Source organism: Uranotaenia lowii, unplaced genomic scaffold (genome assembly GCF_029784155.1).
Source record: "Uranotaenia lowii strain MFRU-FL unplaced genomic scaffold, ASM2978415v1 HiC_scaffold_144, whole genome shotgun sequence".
Classification (NCBI taxonomy): Eukaryota; Metazoa; Arthropoda; class Insecta; order Diptera; family Culicidae; genus Uranotaenia; species Uranotaenia lowii.
The window spans coordinates 23355-41898 of NW_026597455.1; the positions used below are offsets into that span (position 1 = coordinate 23355).

The following is an 18544-nucleotide window of genomic DNA, read 5'->3' on the forward strand; positions in this document are numbered from 1 at the left end:
TCGAGGTTAGGCACATCGTATCTACCTACCAAAAAATAACTTTTCCATTAAAGATTCCCATAGACACGCGCTCAACGACATTAATTCAATGAAATATTGAATACAATTGAAATGCCTTCTTTAATATTCTGTTACTAACTACACCGCTGCCTGACTGCTGGAGGTTTACTATGAAGAAACTAACCCATCTATTAGTGCAATTGTATTATTTTTCATTCGTTCAATTCTAAGTAATAACGTAAATGTTAAAAACCTCCTAAGAGTACGAATGACCAAGTACAGTAGTTTCTCGATTTTATCACTGTTCGATTTTATCAATACTCGCCAAATTCACGCTCGATTTTATCACGGTTATTGTTTCGATTTTATCACGCTTTTTAAGAAATCATTCAGAAACCATTTCAAAGACCTCAAGTTTCTTTCAAAAGCGTAGAGCGTCTTTGTTCATGATATTTGTTATGGTTTATGTTATGGTAAAAAGGTATTAAATAATATGAAAATGCCATTCAACTGCTTATTTTAGCTATATAGTGTTAAAATCGTCATTTGGTTTTTTGTAGAACACTTGTAATAATCGACATGAGTATTTTAACGTCACGCTAATGCTAGTGTTGTTATTTGTGCTTGGTTAGCCGCTCTAAAAAAGTAAAAAAATTTGGCTATGCGAATCATTTAAAGATTTGGGTGAATTTAAGCGTTTTTGGAAAAAGATATGTGTCTCTGATTTATTTGTTTAATTGGTTTATTCGAAAGGGTGGCGTGCGCAATCCTGATTGGACAGCCTTTAGTATTGTCTGAATGGATAATTTTGGAAGATCAGATTGAAATTCTGCTTGCTTTGCCTTAAAATGTGTAAAAAGGAATAAGATTTCTGTTTTTCTTCATATGAAATACAAAGCATTATCTTCGATAAAATAGTTTCGAGAAACACACTTTTAAAGTCAAAGTTTAGCAAATTTCAAAATATTTTTCGAAAAGGTAAACTTTTTTGTTAATCAAAGGTGTGAAGATTAAAATATTGAAATTTGAAATTTGCAGAGGACATTTTTTTGAGCACTTTTCTTTTAACTCTTTTTCAAAATCGACTTAAGATATAACGTCTGTTAAATTTCCATAAAAACTCAATTCTTCACTTTAATAAGTTTTATATTCTACATGTTATTTCAGGAAAATATCTAAAAGAGATGAAAAATTTGAACTGAAATCGATCCTTTGGGTTTAGTAATCTTTGATAATAACATCTTATGATCAAAATTTATTGATACAAAACGTTTCCACCACTGAAAATATTATAACTTTAATTTAATTAACTTTAATTAACTTTAATTTTTAGTTTCGCCTAATTCACGGTTTCACCATATTCACGGTGAAATTTTTTTTTGACCGTGATAAAATCGAAAAACTACTGTAGTTAAAATCTTCTATAAATAAACAAAATAAAATGGAATAGCATTCGTCCAACCCAATATTTAAACTACGATTTCTGTATCAAGCATTGTTAATTGTTACAGAAAGTAATGAGAATTTCTCAATATTTTCTGCTCTGGTCATTTTAGTAATTCCAGAACTTATGAATTTTTGGTATTCGTCTGCAAAAATCTTAAAAAAAATCAATTGTCGTGATCTTCAATGTTGTAAAGATTTATGAATGATTTTCCATTCATTCTTTTTCTCGTCAAAACAGACCGTAACAAAGTAGAAACTTGTTAACCAATCTACTTGTACCAACAAGCTTCCACTCAGCCACACAGCCACACCACAGCCACACGTTTCATTCATGACCACACTGCCATACTATCAGACGGTCACCAACTGCCGGGCAATTCAGTTCGTTCTAGATTTCTTGCACGATCGTTTCGGTTCAAGTTTAAACACCCAACCACAAAAGCAGAGAACGTACTGCAGCGTAACGCGAAGGTAATAAACGGGTTCAAAATAAATTTAATTTCAGTTCATATTTTGATTTAATCATATTTTCAGATCATGTCCGATAACAATTTCAAAAGTTTGGAAGACACCATCGAGAAGTATATTCCACCGGAAGAACTTCGAGAGGTCAAACGGATTTTGTACGGAAGGGCTGATGAGTGAGTACTTTTTATCTTTATTTTTGCAATTTTGAGGATTTTTTTTTACAAAAACTTGTTAAGTATCCTCCAAAATGTTTCCCAAAGATTCAAACGAACCAAAAATGATCTTCTTGTGTGATATCGTTAGGTAAAACCGCATTCGTCTTGCCTTATCTGCTGCAAAGGCGCATTCACCCACATCAACTGACCACTTTGATTATCACTTTGTGGGGAAGCATAATATTTGTGCTGTTGATTGTGTATAGATTTATGATGAAGGCTCTATTTTTTTTATTTTGGTTTGTTGGCTGGCTGGCAGACACTTGTCTTGCGCCCCTATTAACCGGCCATAAGATAAAGCTAATCGTTTGCTTTTCTACGGCAATCTTTGGAGATAAAATGACGCGCGCCCCAAACGGGGTTGGAATGTTGGTGGTTTTTCGTTTTAAACTTTGGGCCACTGAAGCCGTTGTTGGTGGTTTCTGACTGCGTTGGGAGGAAATAAATAAACGAAACGTATGACGAGAAATTACTAACGATGGGGAACCATGCGTCTAAAAATATCATTTATTGATGGGATGTTTGCGAGCGTGTCGATCGTATCCGGGGGTGTGTTTTTGTTCAATCTCTCAACAAGTTTTTTGAGCTTCTAAAAACCGAATTAAAATATGAGCGATATTATTTAAACAAGTAACAACTTTGTCCTAAGTAAGAGCAAATGTAAGGCTGGCAATGGATGTATGGAAAAAATTTCTTCATTAACCCTCATCCGTCCCCAGGGCAGGAAAACTGATTAAAAAAATCATTTAAACGTTAAATATCTCTCACCAATCTACCGACTATTGCGAAGGTTTAAATTTTACTAATCTTCTTATAAAGTGATTTTCAATAAAGCTGTTTTAATGATGAAAAGCACCTGTTTTGCATTTAACAATTAGGCCGGAACAAATTTCAAATCCTCCTTTTGTCTCTCGAAGTTTTGCATACTACATCATTGCACAAGACCTATAAATTAAGTATTTTTGTAGTAAACTAGCTGTCCTGCTGTGGTTTTCTACACCTTCCATAAATTGTTGAAATTTGTGGTACCTAGGCTTTTAACTTTTCATTTATTTGCACAAAATTTTAAATTCAATTTCAAAACCATTAAAATGTTTTTTTCAAAATAAAATTCCACCTTTTTTGTTTTGAAATCTTAATTAATTTTTTTTCCAATCCGTGTTTTAATTCTTCGTATGAATCTGGATTTCTTTGATTCATAAAGTTATGTACTTATGCCAACATATGTAAAAAAATGGAATCTTCGATGTCCCATTTTAATGTGGAGAGGGTCTAAAACCATCATAGAAATATTTTTTTTTTTCAAAATAATATTACGGGACGCTTTTTTTGGCTATTCGTTCTCGCATTGTTATACAAACTGCAAACAAAATCTATATCTTTAATGGAACGAAGGGGGGTCTCATAAAATCAGAAAAGTGTGTACAAATACGATCTCGTGGCTCTATTCTCGATAAGTTCTCGAGTTATTCAAAAATGGGAGACCCTCTCCCAACTTTATATCTCACCTCTGGAAAGAGAAGGGGTCTCAAACTATCGAAGAATCATTGCCCGTGCACAAATAGGCTCCCATTCAATTCCATTTACTCGATTAGTTATTGAAATATTAAAAAAATTGTATGAGTGACCCTCTTCCCACTTTTTATCGTTCCACTGAATGGAGGGAGTGGTTCTAAACCACCTGATAAACATTTCTTATGCTCTGATACTCTCTCATGCCAAATTTGGTTGCGTTTGCTGGTCAAGTTATGCTATAAAATTTGTATTGGAGCCCTTGTTCGTACCTACCTGGAAGGAGAGGATCGAGATCAAACATTCCGTGTATTCAAATACACTCGCATATCAAATTCTGTTCCATTTGCTCGATTGTATGATTGTTCCCATGTCATATTTGGTTCCATTTGTTAGATAAGTTCTTGGTTGATGCAAAACAATCGTATCTGTGCTTCCGTCTTCCCTAATTGTATCCCCAACTGAAGAAGAAATGCCGTATCCAAATGCTTTCCCATGCCAAAGTTGTTTCCATTTGCTAGATTAGTTCTAGAGTTATGCGACAAATTGTAAAGGAGCCCCTCCTCTCCTTTCTATCACCCCATTGGAAGGAGGCAGTTTAGTACCAAATATTCACAGAAACATTCCTTGTGCTCAAATACCCTCTCTAGCCAAATTTTGTTCCATTTTCTGGGTGAGTTCCCTAGTGATGTAAAAGATTGTATGGGAGCACCCTCCTCCCTTGAGATTTCCCGAATGGAAGAACGGAGTGTTCTCAAAATATCATAGAAATATTTCTCGTAATCAAATACTTTCCCACGCCAATTTTTTTTCCGATTGCTTTTTTTTTTCGAAATTTTCATAAAACACTTCAAACTTTATGTATTCCTCCCTTCGGGATTTGTAGTTATTTCGAAGGAGGGAGGATTGGGGGGGTTGTTCGAAAAAAGAAGAAATTGATATTTATTTCAGCCTTATTGATTTTGGTTTTGATTTGTACTGGCACATTATTGCAGGCTCATGTGTTTCAATTCCCTCAAATTTTGTTGAAGTTTTTGAGGCTGATCAATAATAGGGTAAATGATCATTAGCGGAACTAAATGGCTCAATTCGCCGCAACTCGGAACAGTGGATCAAGCGGTATGGATAGGGGTTATATCCGAACGCATTTTGCCCATATTGCCTCGAATTACTTTTGAAGGTAACGACAAAGTCAGACATACAAAAGTATGTCTTAAATTACATATTTTGCAGAAAAACTGTACATTGCTCTAAACAAACGTGTTTTTGAGAAAAAAAAAATCTTTTTTTTATTATTTCATCCAAACACTCTGTGATGGTTTCCTGTGATGCTGTTCCCATTAATTTCATTAAAAATTCATGATAAATTGGGCCTTTTTTATATTTTAGTTGGGAAAAATCAGTTAACATTAAAAATATTATAATAATTTTCTATTTCGAAGTAAAAATCCAAATTTTATATTGGCTGAAATAAAAAAAATGTTGGAAATCCATTCAAAATTCAAAAATTTTGTGAAATTCATGTCAAAACTCTGTGTTCTGCGATAAAAATTTGCTCGAAATTTCTCGAAATTGCAAACGCAAGTGAATCGGATAGGTTTATAATAGCTGACCCAGTGAGCTTTGCTACACTTTGTAAAATTGAAGAAATTTGTGTTAAAAATAATTTGAATTTTTGGTTATCAGTATGTTGTTTTAAATTGGACTTTCAACATCAAGAACAATTTCTATAAATAAAAGCTGTCTCTTCAAATTCTCATAGCTATGGCAATGAAAATTGATTCTTATTCTGAAGTTATGACTCTACCTTTATTGGCTTCAAAAGCTCTGGTATTAAGCCAAAAAATATGTATGAAAACCTTACTCCTCTTTCATGTCTTACCTCTGAAAAAAAGAATCAAAAAACTTTTCTTATACCCCAAATATTAAAGTTTGCCTAGTTTGATACGCTGTGACACCAATTAAAGTAATTTTTGGTTCTATTCGAACTTAATTTTCCATCTTTTCTGTCCCTGAAGCTGATAAAATAAGAAAAATGCAAAGCACTGCATACATTCAGGGGTGAAAACTGCGTGTGAGACAAAGGCCCTAGAGGTTGATTTTGTAAGCTGCTAGTTCCGCTCAAGATAATATTTTACTTTAAAAAACTACTCTTTTATTTGAAATTTTGATGAAAAACTTGTTAAAAAAACCCGAATAATGCTTTTTTATGAGTTTTCTACCATTTAAGTCATTAAGAATCAGTTCATAACGGTCAAGGGTTACATAAATTAATGTTCAAAGCCAGCATACATTGGTAATATTTCCAGCAGAAAAGCCGTATGTTTTTAAAACTTTTAATAACATTATTCCATTTCATACATTTTAGCAAAAATGACAAAGCTTGTATGAAAAGATATTGTAAAAGTATTTTTTCAACATTTCGATAAGGTTCATAAATAATCATTGCCTAGATATTAGGAATAATAAAAAGTTTCGCTAATTGATTGATTAAGGGCTTTTTTTTAAAAAAAGACAAAATAACTGAGTAAGATTTTTGATAGTTCTTATGAAACGAACATCATTATATAGTTCAAAGGTTATCATTATCATGAAATCGTGGCTCTTAGAAAAAATCCTTAAAATTTTTGATTTAAAAAGCCATCTACTGTCGACATTACAAAAAACTAATATTTAATCATGAAAATTTGACATAAAATACCTGAAAGTAGCATTTTTGCCAATCTGTTTAGTCCGTTCGAGTATCTACCCATAATTGACCCATTATAATCGGTTTATATTAGATTTTGAAAAAAAAAATAGAAAATTTCAATATTTTTTTCCTCTTAGAAGTCAAAATTACTCGCAGTCTTCGAGAAATAATGTCATTTTTGCTGGTCCTGGTAGAACAATTAAAATGACAATTCTGTCAAAAAGAATATTCGAAGAATTATTTTTAAGGCAATCTAACCGTAAAACTCCAAATTTATGCAATTTTTCTAATAAATTGGTTAATTCTTCTCAATTATTGATTGTCTGCAATGAAATTGTATCCTTTTAAAATTTGCTATCACACCGGTTGGGAGTGTGTGTGTTTAAGCTGATTCTAAAATTTCAAATTGTGCTAAAACTGTTATACCTAAAACCAATATTTTCGATAGTACCGTTGTAGCTACCTTAACGATGTCTTACACTGACAAAACATTCCACACATTAGTGTGTGAAATTTCACACATTTTGGAAATAAGTAGACCAACACATTAAATGTGTGAAGATACTGCTGCACATTTATGTGAAACATCGCTTAAGAAAACGAAATGTGAGCGTTCCACACATTATGCAAAAAGCGTTTTAAACGGTAAAATGTGTGGAATAATGAGGCGCTTAGAGAGGAAAATGTGTAAAATCAAGAAATATGAAGAGGGCCGCATTTTTTAATGAATAATTGGAACCGAATGAAATGCTGGTGGTTTTTAAAGTGCATTCTTAATATTTTTTTTAAACTCCTCTTCAGTTTCTGCCAAACTGAATGTTTCAAATGGCACCGATGGCAAGGAGTTGGCTGATTGATGACATCAATTTGATGTTAATAGATTAAAATAATGGCGGCAACTTACATTTGACTCGTTACGACGATCCAGCCGTATTAATTCTTCGACGTTTTTGTTTGTACATGACTGACACCAAATCCATTGAGAACAAGTGTGATTTCACACATTTTTTTCTTATCGAGACTGATCTGGATAATGTGAAAATTTCGAATCTGCATGGTGTGTAAAAATCACAAACCTGTTTGACAGCTCTATATTTTTGCCGGTAATATGAGGAATATTTTGCAAAATGTGTGAAATGATTTATCAGTGTATTTCGATACCGAAAGTTTTACGGTTCGATTGTTTTAATATTCATTCAACGAGTATTTTTTTTGGTCAATAATTTTTTTTTTTTAATTCCATTAAATAATCAAATTTCTCTAAGACAATGGTTTAAAAAACAATGATGTTTTTCTCATTTAAATTATTGTTGACATTGATGAAGAAAATGTAACATTTTTATCCCAAAGTCAAAAGATAAAAATGATTCAAAAAATTTATGTTAATGTCATAGATAAAAAATATGAATACTTGAACGGACCAAACAGAATGACGAACTTTAAAGCTTTTTTTTTTGTAAAATTTTAAAAGGTTGACAGTTGTTTGCAATGTCGCCAGTTTATTGTTATTTTAGCTAGAAATTTAACGGATTTTTTTCTAAGAACTATGGCAGTGTTGAGTGTAATCAATGTAAATAAAAACCATGGAATTTCGTTATAATCGGCAAAAAAGTCATATAAAGTAAGCCTAAATAAACGAAACCAAAAAACCTGGAATAAATTATGTTCTAAGTATAAAGCGATACATGTCAGCACTCTCCAGTACGGTGTACAGTGAAAGATACACCTAAAATATTTCACTGAAACCTTAAGTTGACAAGTCTTATATCGTGTAAATTTAAAAAAAAAATCTACCTATTCGGCTGAATACTTAGCTCAACTATTCGGCTCAATGGGGTTTTCGTGATTTCGACGCCAAATATTTGGTACATCTCTAATATTCAATTTTTGAATTCTTTTTTTTATATTTACTAGGTATGTTTTACAGGTAACTTAATAATCTGTTTTCAGGATGATATCAAAAATATGTTTTATTTAATTAGGCGTATATGTATAAGGAAAAAAACGATAAAAATTTTGAAATTCTAAATTTTAACTCAATATAACTCGTCACTAATTTTATGTAAAATAATTAATGTGCCTTTATTTACCGTTTTTAGAAAACGGGTTTGAAGAGTAGAAACATTTTTTTTCAAATTTGACTTCTTAGCGAAATTCAAGCAGCCTTTGATACCCAAAATAAAAGCAAACAGTTACCCAAATGCGATATCAAAGCGAACTGGAAGCACTTTCGCTGTTTTAGAGCATATTGTTATCAAGTTTCGCTGTAATAGAAAACTGTATGATGCCTAATATTGACATTAAAAAAGCTCAAAAACCTTTGAAAAAAGAGGTATCGTTTGGCTGTATAGAAAAAGCAAAATTGGGAACACCCAAGTATGAAAAAATGGTGCTCTCATTTTTGATGTCTACCACCGTGTGGCCGCAACATGAGAGCGAAATGGGTTCGCACGGCGCGAAAGCTTAATATGCTAGTATTTTGCCATAAAAGTCTTCTGCGAAATATCTATCGGATAATAAGCTCGGTTCATCAGTTTATCTGTACAGCAAACTTCCCTATCATATGTTTAAGCATTTCGGTCAAAGTTAACAATACCCCCAAAATCAATAAACTTTAATGGCAATAATTTACAGAAAGAATATACGAAAAAATTCAAAAATAATTAACTAAACTTTAAGAAAATAGACTTCCGAAAATTTCTGTTTCTCGAAAAAATAAAATAAAACCCGATTTAATACACTTATCAGTGGATTGGAGGCTTTCTTACAGAGTGTCAATTATCTTTGGAAATAAATGACACAATAATGGATTCCTTATTTCTGAATTATTTATTATTAATCTATAAAAAAGATTATGATTAAAGAAAATCGATAGCAAAAATTACTAAACTCAATATAAAAAAAGGTGCCCAGTACGTTTTTTGGAGGATAAACGAACTTATATTCAACGAGTTCATTTATAATCCAAATAATTCAAACTGTTAAAGTTTGAGAGCCTCATATCTCGACGCTCACTAGTGGTCAAGGGGTTAACCTCCTAAACTCTCATGCTAGATGGCGTGGGATCGATTCTCTGCTGTTTTATGGAATTTTTGTCAAATTTTTGATCGCCTTTGTAATTAATTTAGCGATTGCTGGCTACTGCTGCTGAGCAAATGGCTACCTTTTTTGGAGCCAACGTAAGCATGATATGTTCTATGGAATAGAAAAATTTTAAACAATTTTGTTTTTTTTTGGTTTTGAGATAGGTCCTACAGGAAAAAAAATGCAATTTTTTGATACTAAATTCATCAAAATCGTGAAACCTAGAATAGGAGTTAATGTGTTAAGAACGTTTTTATGGAACATACAAATTCCCGGACATCATCGTAACTCGTCGAGCTGAGTCGATTGGTACCTATAAAGTGGGGTCTTGGACCCTTAATTAATGATATCCCCAACTGACCGTTCCCTATGCCTTTCTGTAAGAAAGCCAAAAAACATGTTCAGTGTTTAATATTGATAGAATGTATGATAATTTGAGATTAAAATACCTACATATCATATTTTTTAATTATAGATAAATTCTCGCAAGATTGTAAAAAAAACTCTCATGTAACATAAAATGTGTAGATATTCATAATAATAATAAACAAATTTAAATCCAATTTAAATAAACCGTTTCGCACCAGGGCCAAAATTTTCGTCAATGATTGTCTTTAAATTCAATAAAAATTAATTTGGTGTCGATTTAAGCTTCTATGGACCTTTCTTGGATATTTAACTAGACTGCTGCGAGCTCTGTATGGAAATTTCAAATTCTTAAATTTTTACACCTGCCATAACTTTTTTTTGTAGTTTTGCTGCCAGAAATAGCCATAAACATTTTGGAAGCGATCCATTCAGTCCTGAATTAGCGCAACGGGTTTTAATTTTGAATTTAAATTTGTATGGGAAAACAAAATTTTTCATTAAAAAACCCCAGAGATGTACTGAAAGTTCCAAAAAATATAACTTTCGATGATAAATACTCCTTGATTCTCGCAGTATAACTCATGTGAATGAAGTATAACTTGTACCCCAGAAAATATATTCGATGTATTTTTTTTTTTAAATTCAGAATTATTTTTTAATTTTAGCGATTTTGACTGCTTATTTGAAAGTTATGTAACCGTAGTATAATAATAAAAAAATTAAAAAACACCTGCTTGGCCTGGGAATTTATTGATTTATTGAAAACATTTCATGAAATAATTAACTAAGCAAAGTCTGCCTATATGAAATAATTTTCAATGGATTCAGATTTTTTATTTTGTAATGGATATAACTTTTTTCATGAAATGCATAGCCACAGCTTAGCTGCTTGTCATGTTAGCAAAAAATAAAGTTTAAGAATAATCAAAACCAAAAATTAAAGACCAACTTTGAAAAACTCATTTGAATTTTCTGGAAGATTCAATGTGCAAAAATTTCTACTTCCATACGAATTTCCATACAAAATTGAATCGCATACTCAGGAATCAACTAAATCAACTCAAATTTTACAATGGTGCCTGGTTACCCAAAAGGCATCGAAATAACGTATGAGAGCAAAAACTAATTTTTTGCAGCGGTCTAATATTTAACATTCACCAGAAAGCTGTCACAAAATTCAAACACTGGTAACTATGGCTTCATCAGACATAAAATTGTTTGAAAACTTATTGATATCATGCTGCCAATATTTTTTTTCGAGTGTTTAAGTTCTTGCGCATGTGAATTTTACCGAAATCAAAAGTTATGTGCAAATGCAGTTGCAGGGAACTCTTACAACGCGTGAGCTGTCATTCTATATTCTTCCAGAGGAAAACTAAAATAACGTTTTTTTTAAATTAAAAACGCCAAAGTTATTTTTGGGGTAGGATGAGTTTTTAAAGGTATACGTGTACATTTGTATTTGTGAGTTTTACTTTTTATCAAAAAACAGGATACTAAGTACTGTCCAAAATCAAAAATTGGAAACATAAAGCGTTCTATTTGACTCTAAATGGTCTAAGGTTTACCATCCCGATTATTTTTCCTTCAAATCAGCAACCCAATCACCTTCACCGATGAGGCCAAATCTCTAGCCAAGGAAGCCGGGGTGGAGCTGAAAGGATACATCTTCAACGCCCGCAAGGAGGACCTACGCCGACAGCGAATTGTACGGGTTGCCGCCATCCAAAATTCGGTCGACATCCCTACAACGGCTCCGATTCATGTGCAGAGGGATGCTTTGCATGAGAAGATATCCAATATCCTGAAAGTTGCGGCCGCTGCCGGGGTTAACATCGTGTGCTTCCAGGAAGCGTGGAGTGAGTTGAAGATTTACCGAAGGTCTGAGAATAAACTTAAAATTTCAAGATTCTTTTCTAGCAATGCCGTTCGCATTTTGTACGCGGGAAAAATTCCCTTGGTGTGAATTTGCTGAAGATGCTGAAAACGGACCAACCACAAAGCTTATGAAAGAGGTACAGTTTTGAAAAAGTCTTCTCGACAGTAATCAACTAAATTTCTTCATCGTTTCAGCTAGCAAAGCAGTACAACATGGTCATCATCTCCCCTATCCTAGAACGCGATGCCAACCACAACGATACCATCTGGAATACGGCCGTGGTCATTTCGAACACCGGAAACTATATCGGCAAGCATCGGAAGAATCACATCCCTAGGGTGGGTGATTTCAACGAATCCACCTATTACTTCGAGGGAGATACCGGTCATCCGGTGTTCGAGACCCAGTTTGGCCGGATTGCCATCAACATCTGCTACGGACGCCATCATCCCCAGAACTGGATGATGTTTGGACTGAACGGTGCAGAGATTGTTTTCAATCCATCGGCGACGGTTTGTTGAAGCAAAAAGTTTTAAAAAAGCAAATTTGTAGCATTATGTATTTGTTAAACAGATCGGTGCCCTGAGTGAACCCCTATGGTCCATCGAAGCTCGGAATGCTGCCATTGCCAACAGCTATTTCACGGTGGCCATCAATCGTGTTGGTACTGAGGTGTTCCCTAATGAGTTTACCTCTGCAAACGGACTGCCAGCACACAAGGACTTTGGACCGTTTTACGGATCTTCGTATGTGGCCGCTCCCGATGGTTCCAGGACTCCAGCACTGTCCCGGGACAAAGATGGGCTTTTGATCGCTGAGATGGACCTGAACCTGTGTCGGCAAGTTAAGGATTTCTGGGGATTCCAAATGACTCAACGTCTACCTCTGTATGCGGAAAGTCTGGCCAAGGTCACAAAATCGGACTACAAGCCCCAGGTCATTCGGGAAAATTAATCGCGCCAGTTTGTTAATTTTTTAAAGAAGTTTTTATTCAATGCACTATATAATGTAGCTGGTTTTTTTTCTTTTCTGTTGGTGTATAATGTACAGAGTTAATATATTATTTTTCGACTTCTGTGTTTGTAAACAACTTTTGAAAAAAGAAATTCAATTTTGTCACGATTCTGGGTGTGAATGTCGTTTACTAGAACTAATCAACAAATAACATCTTTTTGTCGTGGGTTACCGGTTTTGTTTTGTTTCTTTTATTCAGGAAAATACATTTATGGGAAAGTAAAGAGTAAATCGTTTCTGGCAACGTTATTTCGGTTGGAACTTGTTCTTTTCTAAACTACCTCTTCCGGCGCAATTTCAGGTTTCTGTTGTCAGTACATCAGCTCATTTGTTATTTTTTCCAAGAGTTTTGAAAGGAAACAACGACAGTTCGTAAAGCATCTTTAAACATCGATAGAATGACTTGGGAGGCTGCTGCATATGTTACGCTCTAGCTACAGTATAAGGCTAAAGCAGATTCTGTACAGTCTAGTTTACCAAATGAAGGAAAAAGAGGGAGAGTTTTGTCTTTTATCAACAGTTCCTTTTGCATTTCGGTTAAGTTTGCCTTTTGCTCTATCCAATATTGTCGCTATTTAGTAAATACTCGTTCTGTTGCTGATCCACTAGGTGCAGCTTGAATTCCTTGGTTTGTCGTTATACGAACTATATAGTTTGCTTGCTTGGCCTACATTCTCTCTATCAGTGTCCTATCATCAAGTTTGTAGTTAGTTTGTTTACGTTTTTGTACGAACGAAGTTGTTTCGAGACGCGTAATTTTTCGACGCTACTGTAATTGTTCTCAAAGTGGCTTCTTGAGGAAGGGTTGAAGGTTTCCGGTGCAGAAGACCTGTTAGTTAGCTCCGAGCGTACTTTCGGTGCATTTGTTACGATCGATTCCGCTTTTTGTTGAGCAGTTTGAGGAATTGTGATGCAGATTCTGTTTCTAACCAATATCGCTCTCTTAAATCTTTTTTTCTATTATAGTTTAGTTTTAATTCATCTAAGATATTTCTTAATATGATTTGAAAATAAAAGAACCCTAATTAGATAAATTGCAATGAAAAAACGAAAAAATAAACTAAAATCAGATAGAATAAAATAGTTTGCTTGGACTGACGAACTTCATGAACAAAACGGCTGCAAGTAACTGCATCGGTTAAGTATGAATCCAAAGCAGATCAAGCCTTGAATGTATCTCAGACATTGACCGGTAATAATCAAGCCAAACTGATGATTGGCTGATGAAGATGAAGATTGTAGTTTGTTGAACTTGAAATGTGTATCTGGGATAACTGCAAGGACAACAATACTCTGACCATGGAGTAGTGACTCAAGAATACTTCCTCGAAGACACTGGTTTATGTCGTTAGAGGCAACTAACTGAGCTAACCTCATTTTCTTCCATGATGAGGAATTTGTAATCAGTCTTTCAAACCTTAAAAAGAAAAGCCTGGGGACCAGTAAAAGCGACTGCATCTGCGGGAAGGCAGATTTGTTTTTTTGATTTGAGTTGAAATCGTGAGTGGTCTCCAAGAAGACCGAATGCCTTTCGTTGGAGGAAGTGAACCAAAAAGTGCTTCCAAAGGACGGACGGAAATAGTTCGTGGAGCTGAAACTGCAAAGAGGGTTCTTGATTAAGCTAAATTAGTTATTGCATCTAAAAGATTATTGAGAGAGTTAAAGCATAGAAATACTTTATAGAGATATCGTAACTGCTGGGTTGTAAATTACCTGTAAATGAAAGCTAGAGTCTGGTTTTAAGTAGAAAGAAAACCCTAAACGAGTAATGTCCAGAGGTATTGTCCTTTTCATGGAAGCGAGAGGAGACATTCCGAATGTTGCTTTGGGAGACTTAACTGTCTATTCTTAGAAAGAGCGTAACCATAACTGGACAGTAGACTGTCCGGCAAAAAAGCGAAAGCATGCAAAACTTCATGTCTTTTTATGACTCTTATTCGACTTATTTCTCAAGCTTACAAGGAAGCTTACATGTTCCCGGTACATAAAAAGGAGATAGGAGAGATGTCAACAACTAATGTGGATTCTCTGCCTTATGTGCGATTGCCAAACTATTTGATTTGATGGTGTTGTATCCTCTTTTCACGTCCTGCAAAAATAACATCTCCAATAATCAGCACGAATTCATGCCCAAGCGCTCAACGACAAGTAATTTGCTTACGTTCACTTCTTTTGTGAATAAAAAGTGAACCATAAAATTGCCATGGGTAAACTCGAACGCTTAGGATTCTGTGGTACTCTACATGGCTGGTTCTGCGGTTAATTTACTGGACATAAATTGATTTTTCGAACGGGTGACACCTTTCCAGGCAGTTTCCTGACTCTTCCGGTGTTCCCCAAGGGAGCTATCTAAGACCAATTATTTTTCTAATTTATTTCAACAACGTGTTGTTACTTCTCCACGGTCCCAAACTTTGCTTTGCTGTTTTGCACCGTAAACGACCACGACGACATCAATTTTCTGCAGTGTCAGTTCAACCTCTTCGCTGATTTGTGCGACTTTAACTGCCCGCCATTAAACTGCAGCAAATGTGTTGTGATCAGTTTTTTGTAGTAATCGGCAGTGTTTAATTGCGGAGTATTTCCTTGGAGACCAGCCCATCGCACGTGTGAACCACGTAAACGATCTTGGAGTAATCTTAGATCAGCGCCTGGAATTCAAGACAACACACCACTTCAGAAGTCTCGGCTTCATTTTTAGAGTGGCGAAGGACTTCATAGACGTGTATTATCTGAAAAGCCTATACTACAGCATTGTTCGTTCCATCCTTGAATACGCATCAGCTGTCTGGTGCCCCTACTTCCAGAACAGTGTCGATCGGCTCGAGGCTATCTCCAGGCCTAGACCATATTGAGGTCCAAATCCAGACTTCCGCATAACTGACCTGATTGCTGTCTAGATTCTTCAAAGGTCAGTTGTGTTAGCGATTGCCCATTATCGTTGGTTGAGTTGGGTTCTCACACACTCGCGAAAAGGAGCGAAAAGACAACTTATATCAAGATGCCACATTCTCCCCGTTTTCAATAATTGTTTTCTATCATCAATCATTATTTTTATTATTTTTGTCTAAGGCCATGGGTTGAAACCTGGCTCTTAATTTTTTACTCACTAACTTACTTACTCTCGGAAATGTAATTTATCTTTAGAGCGCCTGTGTTCGTAGTCTATTCCAGGCTTCTTCGGTTCTCTTGATTTTTGCTCTGTTTTTCCCATCTCCTTGTCAATCTGCTGGGAGAAATATGCTTTCTCACACTTAAAACGATCAAGCAGCCACATTTTGTTTTAAAGCATTTCAATCACGCAGTCACCCAATCTCATTCTCGCTAAGTAGCATTAGCTTCTCAGTATTGGCTGAGAAATCAACGATAGCAATTCATTTCACTGATTACACGTAGCATTGATTAAATGATCACAGAGTCACACACTAGGAGTGCTCTGTCAGTAGAAGAGCGATCATTCGTAAGAGAAAAAAATTCTCCCCGCTCTCTCTGCAGCAGAGGATGAAATGCTCATTAAAAATAGACTCACAATTATTCGGAGCGAAAAAGTTCACTGTCTCATTTAGATCAAGATGGGCAAAATGAAGCCTGCTATTCTTGGGTCTCATTTATACACCAAAGAAATTTGATCCAATCCAGTTAAAAAAACTGATGACCCCATTCGTGTATTAACTGTCAAACGGTTTCGAACTCCGTCAAATTGAGTCCAAATCTAATCATTTTTTAAATCAATCCTTATACCAGATCTAAAAAAGTTGAGTTGAAACTGGTATAATGGACCATCAGTGAGGTTGCTTTGGTCGGAATTTGAGTCTAAACCGACTGTTTGGACCACGGATACAGGTGCTTTTATTATTTTGTTTCAACCACCGCACGTATCGTGAAATGGAGCTATGGCTGTTTTTACCCTCCATTCCCCTACATTTTTCAATTAATTGAGAAAATTCTTGAGTGATATAAATGAAGGCTATTTGAGCCACCGCACGCATCGGAAAAAGGAGTTATGGCAGTTTAAACCTTAATTCCCGTTAATTTTTTGATATATTGTAGACAAGCATGTTCGGACTTGATAATGTTAACCCAAATGGGACTTATCTTGTGTGGTTTTTTTCTAAGAAATCGAATAAAGGATATTTCAACCACCGCACGCATTGGAAAATGGAGCTATGACTGTTTTTACCCACGATTACCCCTACATTTTTCAATTAATTCAGAAAAAAGTAAGTTCTGACTTGCAAGTTCTGAACCAAATGAGACTTATTTTGTGTAGTTTTTTCCGAGAAATCAAACGAAGGCAATTTGAGCAACCGCACGCATCGTTAACTGGAGTAAAGGCTGTTTTACCCTCAATTTCCCAAAAATTTTCAATTCATTCAGAAAAAGATTGTTCGCACAGGAAAATTAAGACATGTTGGGATAAATAATATTGAAAAAAAAAATGTTGTGAAATTGAGGGTAAAACGGCCCTAACTCCATTTTCCGATGCATACGGTAGTTCAAGCAACCTTTATTGGACTTCTCGGGAAAAATCACATAAGATAGATCTCATTTGGTTCAAAATAAACAAGTCCGAATATGATTTTTCGTTAATTAATTTAAAAATGTAGGGAAATGGAGGATTCAATCAATTCTGCGGACTTTTCACTAAAAATGAAACTAAAGGAACCAAATTTAGCACGGAAGAGGGTTTAGATACGAGAAATGTTTCTATGATTTTTTGGGACCCCTCCCATCCTTAAGTGGGAAAATAAGTTGAAGGAAAGGGGGTTTCAATACAATTTTTTTTGCAGAACTCGAGAACTAAAGAGCACACGAAATTAGTATAGGAGATTATTTGGGTACGGGAAAACTTTCTATGAATATTTGAGACTCTTGTTTCTTTCGAAACGTAGAGGCAACGGAGGCTCCCAGAAAACTTATCGAGCTAATGAAACTTAATTTGACACTGGAGAGTATATGAGTACTCGGGTACAAGAAATGTATCTTAAGCTATTTGAAACCCTCCCTATTTTAAATAGAAAGATTCCTTTTTTTTTGCATAGCTCACAAACTTATCAAGCAAATGATACCAAATTTGACATGGGAGGTTATTTTGGAACGTTTTTATGATCATTAGAGACCCCTTCTTAAAGCTCTTTTATCTGTAAACGATCCTTTTCCAATTTTCTCTCGGCGGCCATGGGTTAAAACCCGGCTAACTATCGATTCAGTAAATGTATACTATTAGGAGATTAAACCTCATGTATAAACACAAATAAGCCTTATTAGGCAATGCCCTACCGGGCGATCGAAAACCTTTGGCCTTTTTAGGCACTGCCCTAAATAGCGGTCGAATCTCTCATTGAATTGGTAGGCATTGCCCTATTGGGCAGTCGAATACCTCATTGCATTAGTAGGCATTGCCCTACTGGGTGGTCAAATCCGTTTTTGCTCTAGTAGGCTCTATTGGACGATCGAATCCCTCTTTGTCCCTACGGCTTTATATGATCAGGGCTTGGATTTCCCACAAGCACTGACCCCATTCCCCCCTCCCTCCTGAGAGGGAATGCAAAAATTACACTGGAATGGATCGACAATGTGAAGTCCCGGGTCTAGATCCTATTGAGGTCCAAATCCAGACTCTGGCATAACTGACCGGTTTGCTGACTAGATTCTTCAAAGGTCAGTTGTGTTAGCGATTGCCCATCATGGTTGGTTAATCCTCTCATACCCTCTTTGTAGGGTGGTTACGCCCGCGTGCCCTTAGACTCTTCAACTGGCAAGACCTTTTTCGCTTGCCAAGCTACGGAAATCGATGCCGCCTTATAGATATTGAAACCTTCCAAGCTCGCAGATATGCAACACGTGCCTCATTTGTCGCCGATC

General features: G+C 35.3%; 1 protein-coding gene across 1 annotated transcript; it reads left to right on the top strand.

Annotated features, from left to right (window-relative positions):
* Positions 1 to 1760: 1760 nt before the first annotated feature.
* LOC129759373 (beta-ureidopropionase) lies at positions 1761 to 12740 on the top strand. The gene is made up of 6 exons (XM_055756804.1): positions 1761 to 1917; positions 1981 to 2087; positions 11383 to 11645; positions 11707 to 11801; positions 11860 to 12177; positions 12239 to 12740. The coding sequence occupies exons 2-6, from the start codon at positions 1984 to 1986 to the stop codon at positions 12617 to 12619; spliced, it is 1161 nt and encodes a 386-aa protein (XP_055612779.1). The 5' UTR covers positions 1761 to 1917; positions 1981 to 1983; the 3' UTR covers positions 12620 to 12740.
* The last annotated feature ends 5804 nt before the right edge of the window (positions 12741 to 18544 follow it).

Coding starts and splice junctions, on each gene's coding strand:
- LOC129759373 (XM_055756804.1), top strand. CDS start 1,984: ATGTCCGATAACAATTTCAAAAGTTTGGAAGACACCATCGAGAAGTAT. Junction 2,088..11,382: donor TTGTACGGAAGGGCTGATGA/GTGAGTACTTTT, acceptor CCTTCAAATCAG/CAACCCAATCACCTTCACCG. Junction 11,646..11,706: donor GTGCTTCCAGGAAGCGTGGA/GTGAGTTGAAGA, acceptor ATTCTTTTCTAG/CAATGCCGTTCGCATTTTGT.